Raw genomic sequence first — 17,802 nt, 5'->3', positions numbered from 1 at the left:
TGCACTCCATTTACTTCTTTCTCTTTAATCTCCTAGTTTTTCCTTCGCTGCGGTTTTGTCTCTAACTCTTCTCCACTCTGTCTCTTTACATTACTCAAATTGTTTGGCTGTGCAACACACCCAACGAAGAACATAAAGCTCTATAAAGTGAGCAAAAGTCAGATTGGCTGAGGATTGCTACTTCACAAACAGAACAATTGTTTGGATCCAAGGACATATCATAAGACCAAAAACAAGAACTGCCCTGGTGAAGACTGTTGGTGCTTCTCAAAGTCAAGGATGCTTCAGGTCCTCTCAAGTTGGGTCCTACTGGGGCTAGGCAAGGTTCCTTCCTAGCATTCGGTGAACACACATTGAAACAGGCTAGCAAATGCCCAGGTGTGTGTCATTGAAGAGATCCCGTCTTCAACTCATGCAACTTCAAATCATGCAAAAAGATTTGTGAGGTCTTCATGCCCGCTGAGGATACACACGTATACATCCCTGGAAATTCTTTGAAGGAAATTCTTAGTAGAATTCAAAGGATCTTTGACATTGATTTGATAATGTAGCCTCAAAGAAACTGAACCATTTAAAGATCCTCTCTTGACTTTTACAAGCACCAAGAGAGTTGAGATATGTGGGCGCTAAACCCATTTATTAAAAGCTTTTTGCAAAGCAGTGTACTTTGGTATTTTTTGGTTATTGATCACAAAGCAAAGTACAAGTCTAACATTTCTCTCTTGTTTTCATTGTTAAAACCCTTTTAAATATTAGTTGATTTATGCTGATACTAAAGACACAGTTGGTAACTTTTATGAAAATAGCTTTGTGTCATATTTGCTAAAACTGTTACTATACATGAGACAGAAAAATTATGTCTCTCCTCCTCTCTCTACTGCCTCCAATGGCAGGAGTCTCTAAAGCAGCTGTCAATCATGTTAGTCGCTCCATGAACTGTGGTCAAACTGTCAAACTAGGCAGTGCTGATCAAAAATGAATCACGATTCTGTTACTGCATTGCCTGGTTCTCACCTCAGATGTTTTTGCTTGTACTGTTTAGTTGTAAAATGAGAAAGTTTGTGACCTGGCTGCCATGTTGGATACTTGTCATTAAAACATGTTTTTGAAAACATCTTAGGACTCCATCCTCTCCTCAGATGTTTTCAAAAACGTATTTTAGTGACTGTCTCGCTGTAAAACAAGAAAGCTGGTCCAGCTGGTGAGGGGTGCTTGTTTAACTGTATCCATTTTACCGTGCAATGATCCTTGCAGGGGTTCAGAAACCTTGTTACAACATTTACTTCCTCTAGATAGTCAAGTCTGATCGTCTTTTCAGTCCTGATGTTTATAAATCAGATAACAGTTCGGGCTCATATTTACTTATGTACACTAAAAGTTCAACAACTTTCTGGTTTTTAATCAAACCAAATTGTAAACTAACTGCTGATTAAAAAAAAAGAAAGACAAAACGGAAAAAAGGACTCACTGTGAAATCACATTTTTCCATCATGTTTGGTGAGACTAAAAACTGCACACTTCCCTGATCCATCAATCCATCTGTTGTGGAAAGTGATGTTTTGGAAGTTGACCACTAAGTGGCGCTACATTATCATGTCAGACATTATCCAGCACCACAGTTATCCTCTCTGTGGTCACATCTCAGTGCTGTGGATGGACGAGGGAGTGTTGGAGATCACTTTTGTTTTAATGCAGATTTTTATATTCATGTATTTTAGATTTTACATACAAACATATAAATGCAACCTGCATCATTCGATTCATATTAAACAACCAGCACAAAATCATATTGTCTCTGGAGGACCGGAGTGTTCATATATGATCCTTCTATTTTTTTGTGGCTTTTTGATATTCTCCTTTTCTACTGCTGGTCCCATGTAGCTCCCTGTACGGTCTTTAGAATGTCTTGTCTCTTACCCAGAAGCCACTGCAGCTCTGTGGGTCACAGTCTGCCTATATTCTGCCCCACTTACTCCAGCAAAACACGTGCCTGCTGGCCTCTGAATATCTCCTCTGCATAATTGGTTTAAGTGTGTGTGTGTGTGTGTCCATGTATCCATTCGCATAAATCCAGTTTAGCTGTGTGTCAGAGGCTGTAGTGTGTGTGTGTGTGTGTGTGTGTGTGTGTGTGTTTCAGTGGTAATTTTTAGGAAGCTCATATTGTTAATTTCTTTCTTTTTTTTTTTTTTTTAGATTGTCAAAGTATTTTTCTTCAACTTTTTGAGTACATAGTTTAAAACGTTGACCTTCGGCCTTCAGTCAGTCTCCTTAAGTAGCTCTGAAGTTATATAAAACAGTTCTTCCACACTGCATGACTGCATGACTACATGGTACATATATTTTCTTCTGTCCTACAGATTCTTTGCAATATTGAATTACTCATCAAGATACCTTTTTTTTTTTTTTTTGACAACACCCTGAAATCAAATGGAAATTTCTTGGTGACCTGTGCATAATTTCATCTACAATGTTTTGGTTAAATTTTTTTTATTGCCACTTTAAATAATAAGGCAGGCGTGGCAGAAAATTGCTTAACAACACGTCAGACTGGGACTTCATAAGCTTCACTAAATTGTTCTTTCCTACAGGATCTATTGAATTAGTTGTCTCTGTTATTGTCTCCACTAAATGTAAATTAGATTTTCTAATTGTGCTTTAACCTTGTGTCCTTACCAGTGTGTGATTTTTTTCCTTTCCTTCAGTCCTAGCAGTCATGGCGAGGCAGTAGGCACCAGAAGGAAGCTGTACAGCGCAGTTCCTGGGAGAAATTTTGTGGTGGTTCGTCCTTACACCGCCCAAGCCGAGGGAGAGATCAACCTCTACAAGAGTGACAGGGTCAAAGGTGAGAATGGGTTTGTTGTGATGGTTTACTTGTTTTTTCACCACTAAGGGGGTCCATATTAGAGCCCCATCCTAGACTGCCAGTAAAGTCAGTGACTATGTTTACATGCACAAAATTGTCAATCAATCAATCAATCAATTTTATTTATAAAGCCTAATATCACAAATCACAATTTGCCTCACAGGGCTTTACAGCATATGACATCCCTCTGTCCTTTGGACCCTCACAGCATCCAGGTTTTGCCCTTATTTCTTAAAAAAGACAATATTCCTATTGAGCTATTTACATGGCCAATGAAAATGAATAGCCCACTTATACTCCTGTTTACATGTAGCCCTGCATACTCTGATTAACAGCTTAGAATGACTGGAGCCGCTTGTCATTTTGCTTCTTTACATCAAAATAAGATTTTTTTCCTACCACTGGTGGACTTATTGGACATTGCCAACACAGCCTCCCTCTTCCATTCAGTCAACCACCTTCTTGAAAAGGTCGGTGTTGTGATATTTGGGCATATCCAAAAAATTGTTGATATCGAAGTCTTTCATAATGTTTAAAAGCAGGTATGTTTCTCCTTCAGACCAGAAATGTGAGCTTCTATTTTGGGCATGCATCTCTACCCTAGCCTTTAAAATGTTGGTGAGTTGTTTTGTGTACAGCGTATCTATTACAATGCAGAGCCAGCCGTACACAGACAAGGGGTGTGTGTTGCAAACTGCAGTGTAAAACCCTCCTCTGTAACCTACTCATTGACCTAGAGGTACACCCTCCTCATCACCTACCATTACACAACTGCTCTGGGCATGTTCGCCTGTCAATATACAGTGCCCTCCAAAAGCATTGGAACAGTGAGGCCAATTCCTTTATTTTTGTTGTAGACTGAAAATATTTGGGTTTGACATCAAAAGATGAATATGGGACAAGAGATCAACATTTCAGCTTTTATTTCCAGGTATTTACATCTGGATCTGATACACAACTTAGAAGATAGCACCTTTTGTTTGAACCCACCCATTTTTCATGAGAGCAAAAGTATTGGAACATGTGACTGACAGGTGTGTTTTGTTGCCCAGGTGTCTCCCAATTACATTGATTATTCAAACAATAAATAGCGCTGAATGTCTGAGCTCAGTTTCAGATTGAGTATGATTTTTGAAGGTTTTGCCTGTGTAGACTGCATTTAGAGGTGGAACCAACATGAAAACCAGAGAGCTGTCTATGGGTGAAAAAGAAGCAATTGTGAATCTGAGAGAAGATGGACAATCAATCAGAGCCATTGCAAAAACATTGGCCATAGCCAGTACAACCATTTGGAATGTCCTGAAGAAGAAAGAAACCACTGGTGTACTAAGCAACAGACGTCGAACAGGTAGACCAAGGAAAACATCAGCAGTTGATGACAGAAACATTGTGAGAGCTGTAAAGAAAGACCCTAAAACAACTGTTAGTGACATCAGCAACAACCTCCAGAGGGCAGGAGTGAAGGTATCACAATCTACTGTTCGCAGAAGACTTCATGAACAAAAGTACAGAGGCTACACCAGAAGATGCAAACCACTCATTAGCAAGAAGAATAGGAAGGCCAGGCTGGAATTTGCCAAAAGGTACAGAGATGAGCCTCAAAAATTCTGGGAAAAAGTTTTATGGACTGATGAGACAAAGATTAACTTTTTCCAAAGTGATGGAAAGGCGAAAGTTTGGAGAAAGAAAGGATCTGCTCATGATCCCAAACATACAAGCTCATCTGTGAAACACGGTGGAGGTAATGTCATGGCTTGGGCTTGCATGGCTTCTTCTGGGACGGGCTCTTTCATCTTCATTGATGATGTAACACATGATGGCAGCAGCAAAATGAACTCAGACGTCTACAGAAACATTTTGTCTGCTAATTTAAAGAAAGATGCAGCCAAACTGATTGGGAGATCCTTCATCATGCAGCAAGATAACGACCCAAAACACACTGCCAAAACAACAAAGGAGTTCATCAGGGGCAAGAAGTGGAAGGTTTTAGACTGGCCAAGTCAGTCTCCAGACTTAAACCCAATAGAGCATGCATTTTACCTGCTGAAGAGGAGACTGAAGGGAGTAACCCCCCAAAACAAACAACAACTGAAAGAGGCTGTGGTGAAAGCCTGGAAAAGCATCGCAAAAGAAGAATGCAAAAGTTTGGTGATGTCAATGGGTCACAGGCTTGATGCAGTTATTGAAAGCAAAGGATTTGCAACTAAATATTAAGTCTCATTCACTTTAATCTATTTTAAGTTTATATGTTCCAATACTTTTGCTCACCTAAAAATTTTGTGTTCCATTACAAATAATGCTATCTTCTAAGTTGTGTATCAGATCCAGATGTAAATACCTGGAAATAAAAGCTGAAATGTTGATCTCTTGTCTCATATTCATCTTTTGATGTCAAACCCAAATGTTTTCAGTCTACAACAAAAGTAAACGAATTGGACTCACTGTTCAAATACTTTTGGAGGGCACTGTATGTCCACAGTGCTAACAGGCTCAGATTGAATTTAATGTCTGACAAGATTATGGAAAGGATCCCTGTCGGCCTTTTTGTTAAAGACTAAGATCCTTTTTGTTTAACCAGGGACAGCCCTGAAATCACAGTTGCCAAACCCACCAGACTACATTTAAATAAACGTTAATTTTAGTGTGTATAGAGCCAACATATTTATACTTCTAACTGGGTAAATTAAGGGTTTATTTCAACCAAACTAGAGTTGGTGATGGTTGAAACAGTGGAAAGAAGAAACCAAGATGGTTGTTGTGACTTTTATTTTGTTTTGGTCGACTTTCAATGAAGGGTGTTCTATGATGATGAAATTCTTGTTTATTTAAATGGAGTCTGGTAGGTTTGGCAATAGTGATTTTTGGGCTGTCCCTGATTAAACAAAATGATCTTACTCTTTTACAGAAAGGTCACTGTCTCTGTAGGGATCCTTTCCATACTATTTCTAGAAACTGAATATTAAATCTGAGCCTGTCAGTGGCAAAACCAAGCACTTCTAGTGGACATAAACTGATGGTGCAAACATGCTGAGGTTACATTGCAAGCTGTTTCACAGCTGCCAGCTGAAGCTAAACTTTCACTCAATACTGGACCAGTTTCAGATATCGTTGCTCCCATTAGTCACTTAGACTCAAAAACATTGTAGGCTACATGTTAAAAATACTAAGGTTTTGCCTTTAAGTAAAAGTATTATCATTAAAATAAAATAAAATCAAAGTATCAAAAGTCCTCATAACAGAGTGGACCATTTCAGAACAATATATCAATCTATTGGATTATGATTACTGATGCAGTAATGTGTAAAGATGGGATAACTGTATTTATATACTGCTGGATCGCTTTATCTGGAGTTCTAGTTAATGTTTTATTTGTTGATTTTATTTCATATTAATATCAGAATCTGCAAAGTAAGTTGTAATAAAACTGTCAAATAAATGAAGGGCAGTAAAAAAGTTCAATATTTGCCCACAAAATGTATTGGAGAAAAGGAGTTAAGTAGCAGCACATTGAAATATTCAAGTAAAGTACCTTAAGAACAGAATTTCCCCCACTTGGAGGATGAATGATGAATACCAAAATCAAAAAGCAAATCACTGATTCATCTCTGCCTTCATTTTATAATTGTGTCTGAAAATGAGACAACTGGAAATCAAATAGGAAATTACCATATCTGATGAAAATGACTCCTAAGGCTCTACAGGGTTTAAATACAGATGCAGAGGAATAACATCCTCCTCATCTGCAGACATTAAGAGCATGCTGGTCTGTGCTGGGTTTGATGAATGGGCATAAAATGCATGATTCACTGAGAAATCAGGGAGGACATGCCTCATGCCAGAAACATCAATATTCTGTCTTCCTTAATGTGTAAATAAAAAAATTATGCTCTTGACTTTAGTGCCAGCAGTTTATTTTTAATGCTCACCAGGAATGATTTTGTCTGAGATAATTATTGAGACTAATAGTGAGCTCAATTAATTTTAATTGCTGCTGTCACATACAGTACAGCTTATTTTAGTATAACAAATAGCTAGTACCTACTGTTTGTAGGTTATGATGTACTATCAGCCACAGCTTATTGAAATGTAATCATATGCTCGGTTGAATTTTGGGAGGTGGTATAAATTAAAGACAATATCTCAATTTAATGGAATGATGAAGCTGTAAAATTATGGATTAAATATTTCAAGCAGTGTAAACATCATTCAGTATCTTAAATGAAGAGCTGAAACAAAGAAGATATAAAGTTGATATGATGCTGTTAGACTGTATGGAATTACATGATTTTTTCCAACCTTATAGCTACATAAGGGGGAGAAGGGGACAAAAGATATTAAAGAGTTAAAGGGATGGTTCAGGTTTTTCAAAGTGGGGTCATATGCAGTGACATGCACAGACTTTTTGAAGGGCAGGGGCGAAAAGAAAAAAAAGGGCACATACAGCACGTTCTCACCACTGAAGAGGGCACTAAGTTCTGTGTGGTTTCGAGGGCACTTTAGACATGATTATATGTTATACAAATGGCACATTATATAGCCCTAAAACAGACTAACTAGACAGACTACTCAAGTTAGTTTGTAGTTAGGATCAGCATCCACGAGAACTGTGTAGATTCAACGCTGGACTGTGAAGAATACACAGAGACATAGATGTATGAAAGAAATAAATCCCTTGGGGGGTCTGGGGGTCCTCCCCCAGACAATTTTAAAGTAAGTAGATGCCATTTCCTGTATTCTAGTGCATTTTAACGCCATATTAGCACCAGATAATCCAAACTGGTTCTGTGAGATATAGTTCTGGCTCAATATAGATCAAAAAAGTCATAGCAACAGTAATGTTTTTACCACCCAAGAGTGCAGTTTATCATGTTTTAACCAGCCAAGAGGGCAGTTTAGTGTGTTTTTTCCACCCAAGAGGGCAGTTTATCATGATTTAACCAGCCAAGAAGGCAGTTTAGTGTGTTTTTTACACCCAAGAGGGCAGTTTATCATGTTTTAACCAGCCAAGAGGGCAGTTTAGTGTGTTTTTTCCACCCAAGAAGGCAGTTTAGTGTGTTTTGCCAACCAGGAGGGCACTTTAGCACACGTTTTTACCACCCAAGAGGGCAGTTTATCATGTTTTAACCAGCCAAGAGGGCAGTTTAGTGTGTTTTTTGGCTCCAAAAAGGGCACTTTAGCGCACATTTTGGGTCCCAGGAGGGCGCTTTGGCTGCCAAGAGGGCACTTTAGCGAGCTTTTTGGCTCCCAGGAGGGCATTTTGGCTCCCAAGAGGGCACTTAAGCGCACGTTTTGGCTCCCAGGAGGGCATTTTGGCTCCCAAGAGGGCACTTTAGCGCGCATTTTGGCTCCCAGAAGGGCATTTTGGCTCCCAGGAGGGCACTTTAGCATGCGTTTTGGCTCCCAGGAGGGCACTTTAGCGCGCGTTTTGGCTCCCAAGAGGGCACTTTAGCGTGCGTTTTTCAACAATTGGGCCACGAGGCCATAGTCAGTGTATTAAATACAGTAGATGTCAGTCAGCACACCCCCAGTGTTTTTAAAAGCAGGCTGGCACAGAGGCTCAGCAATCTGTTGCTGTTGATGAAGGCAGCAACAAAATGTATTTTAACCACCTAAAATGAGTCCCTCCTAAAAAATATAATATCAGCATGAAGGTGTGCTATATTTATAGCATTATTAAGGCTTCACCTTGCCGGCAGACAGCCCATTCCAACAGAGACGTCGTTAACAGTTTCATTTCCACATCTATGCTCTCGTCAAACCAACCAGGCTCCATTGACAGAAACAGTAATTTTAGCTTGCTGAACACAGCAGCTGCTGGTCTACTGCTGCCTTGATCATAAGTTAGTTTGTGTTTTTGTGTGGCTTCGGCACTGAATCCAAACTAACACTTTTAAATGGCAAAATCACACAGTAACACACACAAAAAAATAAATAAAAATGACCAAGCCAGTTTAGGACCATCAGCTCCTGTGTTCAGCAATGTTAAATCATTGTTTTTCTTAATGGAGTCTGGCTTTGAAGAGAGCGATTTAACAGCTTCATTTTTCAGTCGGAAATCACTGCCTGACACTGCACAACTGTGTCCGTTTTATTTATTGCTTTTTATATCAGTAGGTGTTTATGTTTTTATTGTCTTCTTTTGCACTGTGTGGGCTGAGCACCCATGATTTCGTTGTACCCTGTACAATGACAATAAAGTCTGTTCTGTTCTATTCTATTCTATTCTAAAGGTAAAGCAGTAGAAATACTTTTAATCTAGCATATATTTAAACGGAAGTTGAATTTTTTTTTTAGGTGACTAAAAAACATTTTGTTGCTGAACCCTCCACAGTAGTACATTACTTAGCTTCTTTGTTGAACCTAGCCTGCTTCTCCAAACTGGGAGCATGCTCACTGACATCTGAAATATGCTGTCTATGGATAAGTACCCCATACAACCCCTCTTCAAAAACCTGACAAACAAAATTGACAAACAAAATTGGAATGGAACATACTGTCGCAGTTTTTTTTTAATTATCACTTCTAATATCTTTTCTTGGGTTTAAGTGGGAAATGTAAACAATATCTTTATCAAAAAACCAACCAGTCTTTGAGCAGATCTTTATGTCCATAAACCTGAATGGAAGGGGAACAATACATATAAACTAGCGCCCTTATTAGGACTAAAGACCACCAAGAATCTTACTTAAACACAAACACTAAATATCTTTCACACAAACTGATTTTGGATTTCTCAAGAACATTTAGTAATACTGTCAGCTTGTCAACATTTGCAGGCATCAGCTGCTCCATGCTCCAGCAGTTCACACTGTTAATGGATGACATTTAATTGCAACCCCTAACATACATCCCATTTATCAGCCTCATGATGGATGTGGTCATATTCTTGTATTTCAATATATCAATATATATATATCACCTAACAGCAATCCTTTCTAACACCCTTTACTTACCGCTGTTGGTATTTTGGGCTTAGTTTTGATATAGTGTAGGAGAGTTTGTATTTGCAGTAACCTTTGCCTTAATGTTGTGTTAATTTTTATTCAAATGTAGCCTTTAGATAAAGCACTGCAAATGATCTCTGAGGACACATTATTCTGTCTTTTCATTTAGTGCTCTGAAACTGGTGTCATTTTTCACTTTCTCCTTACCACTTTCCCAACTCCCCCTTTGCCCCACTCTCTCTCCCCTCGGTCCAGTTCTGAGCATTGGAGAGGGGGGTTTCTGGGAGGGCAGTGCCCGCGGCCAGGTGGGCTGGTTTCCAGCCGACTGTGTGGAGGAGATCCCGGCCAAGGCCACCGAGGAGAGGAGCTGTAAGTCTAATCGCTTGGGGTTGCATAGCGGTTAGAGGTAGGACATTGACTTATGTAGGACACGTGCTGTTTGCCATGACCCAGTGTTGTGGAGAGAGAGAGGCAAACAAAGAACAGAAGCTAAGGCTACATGTTGAAGGTTCCTGAGGCAGTGCGATTGCAAGTGACCTCTTTTTCTCCAGTGCATGAGCTACATGTGTCTCTGCTTCTCTGTCTGCTTGTCTCCCAGTCTCTTTCAGTCTCCCCAGGCTGTGGTGCACAACGCTAAGCGCTACATTGCCCTGCTAACTCAGCTGTGCTCTGATGTCCTCTGGGTGCAAGCTAATGAACATATCACGCCATGCTCTGCTCCCCATAAACATCATATTTTTCCTTGTCCTTGCAATCTCTCTTGCTGTTGCCAGTGTCTCTGTGCAGCTTGCTGTGAGCTCTGTCAGTATGTCTACAGTCTGAGAGGCAGCAGGTTTTTGAAATGTCTGTCTTCCTTCTGTCTGTCCTACTCTTTTCCATGTCCCATGATCTTTGTCATCCTCTGGTATTCTGTTCTCTGACACTGTTTAATTATTGACATTATCACAAAGCACAGTGTCGCTGGAGTCAACTTCCCACACCCACCCGCTCTCCTAGTCTTCCCTGCTCTTCGGAGTGTGTCAGCCATGATGGAGGCAGATGGGGAGCAACTTGTTCTTCTCTCACTCGCTGTTTGCCTTCTTCTTGGTGGCTTATTTTAAAGCCTAACCCAAGGCCACTGGCACAGGAAGCTCTTCTTACACTGTGCCACTTCCAAATTGCCCCCAGGTTTGCCTGCAAAGGAAGCCTGTCAGAAAATGGGAGCACAGTATGGTGGCTTGCAAAGACCCATTCAAAGGCAGCCTCAGCCAAGACCAAGACCACAGGCCACGCATGTGTGTGTGCTGCAATTAAACGGGCAGTGAATGGCCTGTATGGAGCTGAACAGTCATGGCTGATTGTGGAAATTACAGGACATTGGGAAATACACTATTTGTCAAAAAAATTAACATTCGCCGGATGGATAGAGGAAAACTAGTTTGAACTAAGTCTGAGTCAAAGTACAACATTTATTTATCATTGAAGCACCCATCCACCTTCTATGCATCGTCAAGCTGTCTATACCTCAAATTTCATCTTTAAAGAAATAGGTAGACATTTTGGGAAATTGTTTTCTCACCAAAAGGTTGATGTCTGTGTGCTAAGTATGGACCTGGAGTCAGGGGGGAATTAGCTGACCTTAACATACAGACTAAAAGCACGAGGAACCAGATAGCCTGACCCTCTCTGAAGTTCAAGAATACTATGCATAACAACACCTCTAAAGCAAAACAAAAGCTTGTGGTTTGTTTCTTTAATCAATGCACAAACACCATTCTGTAATTTTACAAGGAATTATGTGCTGTAACTATTTCCTGGTGACAAACACAGGGAACAATGACTTTCCACTGTGTTGTCATCATCATAAGGGTTGCCAGGCAACCAACAGATATGCTAAACAGACGTACTGCATGCAGGTTTTTTTATCTGGGATGATCAAGAGCCCTAACACACACACACACACACACACACACACACACACTCTTTCTCTCTCTCTCTCTCTCTCTCTCTCCCTCTCCCCTAACCTTAACCCTAACCCTCTGATGGGCTAACCCTGGTATTCTTACCCTAACTCTAACCAATCTCTCCAGTCTTTGTGCTAAGCCTGGCAATGCAGTCAGAATTTCTTTAGTGTTCATATTTCATGAGTTTTTACTGAAAGCTGAAATATCCACAGAGGATTCTTCCTCTCCAAAACAAGCATGACTTAAACTGGTGAAAACACTAAAGCAGTTTCAAGTTAAAGAATTTGTGTTTTTCTGTCTCTGTCGTCGTTCCTTAAACTATTAATAAGGGATAATCCTTTATTCTATCTTTCCATCTGTCTGTCATTATTTATTTTTTTATTTAACATTATATCATATGTGTCTCATCACCTAATGCTGGGCATATTTAAGGATTTCTTTAAATAATTAATATAAAGAAATGACCATGTAAAAAAACAGGAGCTTATTGGGCGCTGATCTTCTCTTCACTGTATGTCATTGCCACGACCAGCACTGAGTCAGTGGTGTGACAAGTGATGCTTATCATTCTTATGCTCAGTGTAGTTTGGAAGTTGGAGACAAAAAAAGTTTCCAAAGGTGAAAGTCAAAACATGGATAAGATCCTGCTCAATTACCTAATAAACAAAACACAAGTTTCATCTCTTTTACCTTTTTAGACGAGGGTTCTCATTTATAAAACAGTGCATAGGATCTATACTAAAAGAGGGTGTGTGAGCAAAAGCCAAAAATGGCACGTAGCAAAAATATTCTGATATATAATTGCCAGTGCGCAGTTTTTTTTTGTCAGTGCAAAATCAACTTGGAATTGTCTGCACATGGATCAGCCTCATATCCCGCCCTCTACACGGCCACAGTCAACCATAAATGGATAATGCAAAATACCTCATGAATTGATGCATTAATATGAGGCTGCTAATGAATGGGTCCTTAAGGTGAATCACGGCAACAGTGTCACTGCAGTATTATATGTTAACAGCTTTTAGACTACTTGCTTCTCACAAGATGACTGTGACAATCAGTGATATCCCCGACTATGAGATATCATTTGAAAATGAAAGTTTGATAGGTGAACACATTTTTTTTTTAATTATGTTTTTATTGCAATCTTCGCCTGCATTGTGATTAGGACTCATAATAAGGATATGCATTTTAATAATTGTGCAAGAGCTGTCACTGGATTTATTTCTAGGCTTTTCTTATTTATACAATCCAAATGTGCAGGTGAAGAAGTGCACTGCAGTGATTTTACACACAAAAGCTAAGTTAAAAACTTAAGTTGTACTTGGTAATGTATATATTTACAATATTAGAAGATATTATTAAAAATTACTGACACAAAAATCGAGGTGCTTGTGGGTGAGCTGTAGGTGAGAAAGCACATAGTCTCTTCTCTCTCTCTCTCTCTCTCTCTCTCTCTCTCTCCCCCCTTCACACTTGGCTGTCCTATCCATTAAAGGCAGAATGCCCCCCCAAAAAATTCTTGAATCCTGTCACCTACCACAGCCTGACATCATTTTTAGTGCATACACAAGGGTTATAAATGAGGCCCCAGATTAGAACTGGACGATCTTCTTACAGAAATATTATGAGTGAAAAAAAGCAATACAAAATACCTTTACAGTCTGAAACATTCAATATTTAAATGCAAGGTTAACATGATCAAAACAATAGTTATCTTCTATTGTACCATCAGCCCCCACATAGACATACGAACACTCACACACATTCTGATTTAACTTAAACACCTTTAGCTTCTAATCCCTCAAATTCAATAGATATGATGCAGCAGGATTAAGCCCCGCTTCGACGTGCTTTGTTAAGGTTCAGATTTGGACCCTTGAGAGCACTTGAGGAGCTATGTATGGGCAACACACACACACACACACACACACACACACACACACACACACACACACACACACACACACAGCTCTGTGGTTAAGTAGGTGTAGTAGTGTCCACTTTATATTGTAATGAATAAGAGAAACTGAAAGGCAAGATCAATCAAAATCCCCCAGTATTTCAAAACATGATGGCTTGAAATTATCCATGAATTACTGAGGAACAATAGCGTCTGTCAGTCCCTACACACAAACTAAGATTTGGGCCACCTGACAATGACTGACTCATGGATGCTCATTCTTTTGTTACAGTAAAAGAGTGCTCCGACTTCACACAGCTCCCTCTGACACCAGTGTTACTCCCCAACACCTGCAAACAGAGATGTGTCAAACTTTACCTTTAAAAAGAGTCATGGGTAGTTAACTGTAAAAACATGAATATCATCAACTGAAATCATGTTTGCTGTAAGGTTTTGCACACAGAAACTATTTCCTAAGTCTTTGTCACCACCTGGTATTTTGAAAACACCAGGTGGTGACATACATTTCATTTTGAGTTTTCCAAGGCAGCTAGCAACTGCAAGAAAATGTTAGTTGACATAAGTCAAGAAAACATCACTGACGTTTTCTTCTGACACTACTGATGGATGCTCAGCAGATATTTGATTGTTCGGAGACCTTCCTTTTCTTTTGTCCTGGCCTGCTACAGTGTTAATTTTGACAGTTGTTTTAGATTAAATCTTAGTCTTGAGACAAAAATGCTTATTAGTTTTAGTCGGCCTTCATAGTTTTAGTTGACTTTTAGTCATGTTTTCTTTATTTATTTTATATTTTTTTTAACTAATCCGGTGAGGATAATTCATGTGTCAGAAATCAGAATCAAGGTGACAGGTTGTATAAACACTTCATTTAGAATTTTTTGACTACTACAAATAACACACACTTACAAGCTGTCATTTCTCCAGCAGTGTTTGACAGGTTTAAGTGGTGATTTACAAACACACTCTTACTAATCATCATTTGAAAAGCTCAACATCTCTCTATTTATGGTCTCAAAAACTTTGACAACCCATACAACTAATCTGAAACAACTAGGTTTTATACCCAGGGTTATTGTAAACTCTGACTTTTTTTTTAGCTTGTCATTATCTCATTTTGGTAATGAAAAAAGTACATAGACAATTTTTTTTTGTCAAAGTTTTCATCAACGAAATTAAAACTGACCCACTATCTAATTATTTGGACGTTTTATATGTGTGGCTCAACCGCAGCAAAGCAGGGCCAGCCCTAATAACTAAGTGAGTTCCCCATTGGTCGTCTCTTTCAAAATGAAGACGCTTACAGTCCTCAACTCAAATGTAGCTTGACCATGTTTTGTGATATGCTACTTCAGTACAGAACAAATAGAAAAGAACAAATATTGCTGGGACCACTACAGAAAATTACAGAAGAACATTTAATGTCCAGGAATTCATATTATATAGACACCACTGACTATTCCCGTAAGAGTTTGCCTGCAGTTTAGCAGAGTGTCCATACACAGCCATATATCAGATTTCCACCAGCCTGTAAAAATAATGAGCATAGCAAACGTGATGTCACCCATTGGTTTATGGACTCCCATTTTGAAACCCTGAGTTTGGCATTCCAGCCATCACCATCTTGATTTTTGAAGCCAGTAATGACCATATTTGGGTGAAAGGGTGGAGCTGTGGAGGAGCAAGGGGTGGATCTGACCGAGAAGCCGAGGACAATATCGGCAGACAGCCTGTCACTAATAACAGCCCGCCCTTAATCATGTGTAACTTTGAACCTTTAAGAAAATGTAATAGGTCAAATGGAAAAATATAGGCCTAGTCAAAATTATTTATACAGCACCTTTCAAAACAACATAAATAGGTGCCTCAGGGTGGGATGAACCTGCTGTGGGGTTTTTGACACTTGACCAACTGTTCTTCCTGCTCTCTGTGTTCTGTGTGTGTACCCCATCACCTCCATTTACCCATCAACTACAGACTGCAGATTACACATGACAACATTATATTTCAAGTGGGCATCTGGGGCCTGCTTGGTGATCCAGCTGTGGTGCTTTTACAGTCTTCAATGCAAGATTAAACCATTTCAAGACTACAGATGGTAACCATGAGAAATCATGTAATTCAAAATTAAACTCTTGAGCTCAGTGCTAATGTCAGTATGCTAACATGTAATCAGTCAAAATGCTTATGTTGAGCATGTGTACCATCTTAGATTAGCATGTTAGCAAGCTAACATCTGCTAATTATCGATAAACACAAAGTACAGTTAAGGCCGATGGAAATTCAGGTATTTGGTTATAAGCCAAAGTGTTGGACACATCCAAATGTTGACCTGATGATGGGACAAGATGAAATGTCAAAGAATAATTATTACAGTTAATCCTGAAGGGGGAATGTGGTTACCAAATATCATGGAAATCCATCCAGTAGGTGTTGAGATATTACAGATGGAATGACAGCTCACAATACCATCCCACTTGCATGTCCAAAATTAAAGAAGTAGAATAAGTGTGATGAAAATAAGTAAAATCAACTGAAAAACAGAGATAAGACATTCTACAACTGATAAAAGATTGTAATACAGCTTCCTGTACAACAGCATATCACATAAATTCACCTAAATTTACTGAAAATGCCTATCCAAACAATAAAGTAGTAAAACAAAGGGCTGGGTTAACATAATCAATTCATCTGATTCAATTCATAAAATAAAGATCAAGATGAGTCTTATAATATACGCTTTTTACATGGATGTGTGAAGCTTTAAGCTTTAATTAGTAAACAGGCCGCAGCACTAACATTTTTAAGTACAATAGAATTGAGAAGCTCCAATGCTACCGGCTCTTTTATCTGTAAATGTTAGCTTACTGTTTTTATGTCTGTCAGGGCTTCTGTGCCACTTTTACGCACACAAACACACACACACACACACACACACACACACACACACACACACATACACAAACAGAGTAGAGATGCCGCGTTGGAGACAGAAAAGTGAAGATAACTTGAGCTGATGACAACTACGTTTGTTACTGTGAATGCAATAAAACCTCCATGAATAAAATGTCAATACTTTATCAATACATATGTTTACCAACAGGTAAACATGTAGAAAAGTAATATTTTATCCGCTCTGTCCAAAGTCTCCATCCACCACCACTGATATTGTGTTTTAAACAAGCACAGAGCGTTTTCCAGCTAATAGGAAATTGTTACTAACAAGCTGATCCAACAACAGTCTAGTTTAGTTTGCCACATATTTTAAAACATACCGATGGTAATGTGACCTGCAGGCAGTGAATCTCCTCAGCAGCAGAGGGAAGAGCAGAGAGGACAGGACTGATACTGACTGTCTGTGTTCTTTATTATTTATTTTTTTTTTATTTTCTTTACATTTTAGTTTTGTTTCCAGTCAGATATTGAGTTTATAGTGTGACTTTACTGTCTAGAAACAACATTTAGTTATAAAATCATTCAGATTTTTTTTTTTTTTTTTTTTTTTCTTTCAGGAACACAGTTACAGTTACCAACTGACAAGACAAAATCAAATCAAGAAAAAAGTCAATATCCACAAGGTGGCAAAGTAAAAATGAAATGGACACAATGTACAATGACAGGACAATAGAAAGTGGAAAATAATAATAATAATAATAATAAATGAATAAATAAAATACATTATGCAATAATCTGAGATACAGAGAGAGACAAAGGGGAGTATCACTGCTCGTAAATCATGCCAAGTCAAGCTCCAATACAGGGAAATTAGTCAACCTGGTGTGCTGGGAGATTTTCCATATAAATTAAAAATGGTTGCCATATTTTGTAAAAACTCTTACTTCTTTTCTGCATCCAATAAGATATTTTCTCTAGGGGCACACAGCTATTGATTTCACAAAGCCACATTTTAATTGGAAGAGGGGCGTCTGATTTCCAGTTTATCGCAATACATTTCTTAGCAATTGTCAAAAGGATTTCTGTAAGTTTCTTAGCATAATTTGCCTCCAGATTGGAGTTAGTAAATTCTCTAGTAAACAAATTTCAGGTTCCAGTGGAAACGTAACCCCATGGATGTTTGATAGAGTTTCACATACCCCCTGCCAAAACCCCTGCAGTTTAGAGCACTGCCAG

The 17,802-nt window shown here is 38.9% G+C and overlaps 1 protein-coding gene across 5 annotated transcripts in view; it reads left to right on the top strand.

Moving 5' to 3' along the window:
* Positions 1-17,802, top strand: part of shank2a (SH3 and multiple ankyrin repeat domains 2a) — a 443,207-nt gene that overhangs the window by 325,022 nt on the left and 100,383 nt on the right. For all 5 annotated transcript variants that reach the window (XM_078162170.1, XM_078162166.1, XM_078162159.1 and 2 more), the window contains 2 exons: positions 2,703-2,842; positions 10,063-10,176. In XM_078162170.1, the coding sequence (XP_078018296.1) occupies positions 2,703-2,842; positions 10,063-10,176 (254 nt within the window). The remainder of the gene's footprint in view (positions 1-2,702; positions 2,843-10,062; positions 10,177-17,802) is intronic.

This window comes from Epinephelus lanceolatus, chromosome 2, assembly GCF_041903045.1.
Source record: "Epinephelus lanceolatus isolate andai-2023 chromosome 2, ASM4190304v1, whole genome shotgun sequence".
Taxonomy (NCBI): domain Eukaryota; kingdom Metazoa; phylum Chordata; class Actinopteri; order Perciformes; family Serranidae; genus Epinephelus; species Epinephelus lanceolatus.
This window is presented reverse-complemented; position numbering and strand designations above follow the sequence as displayed.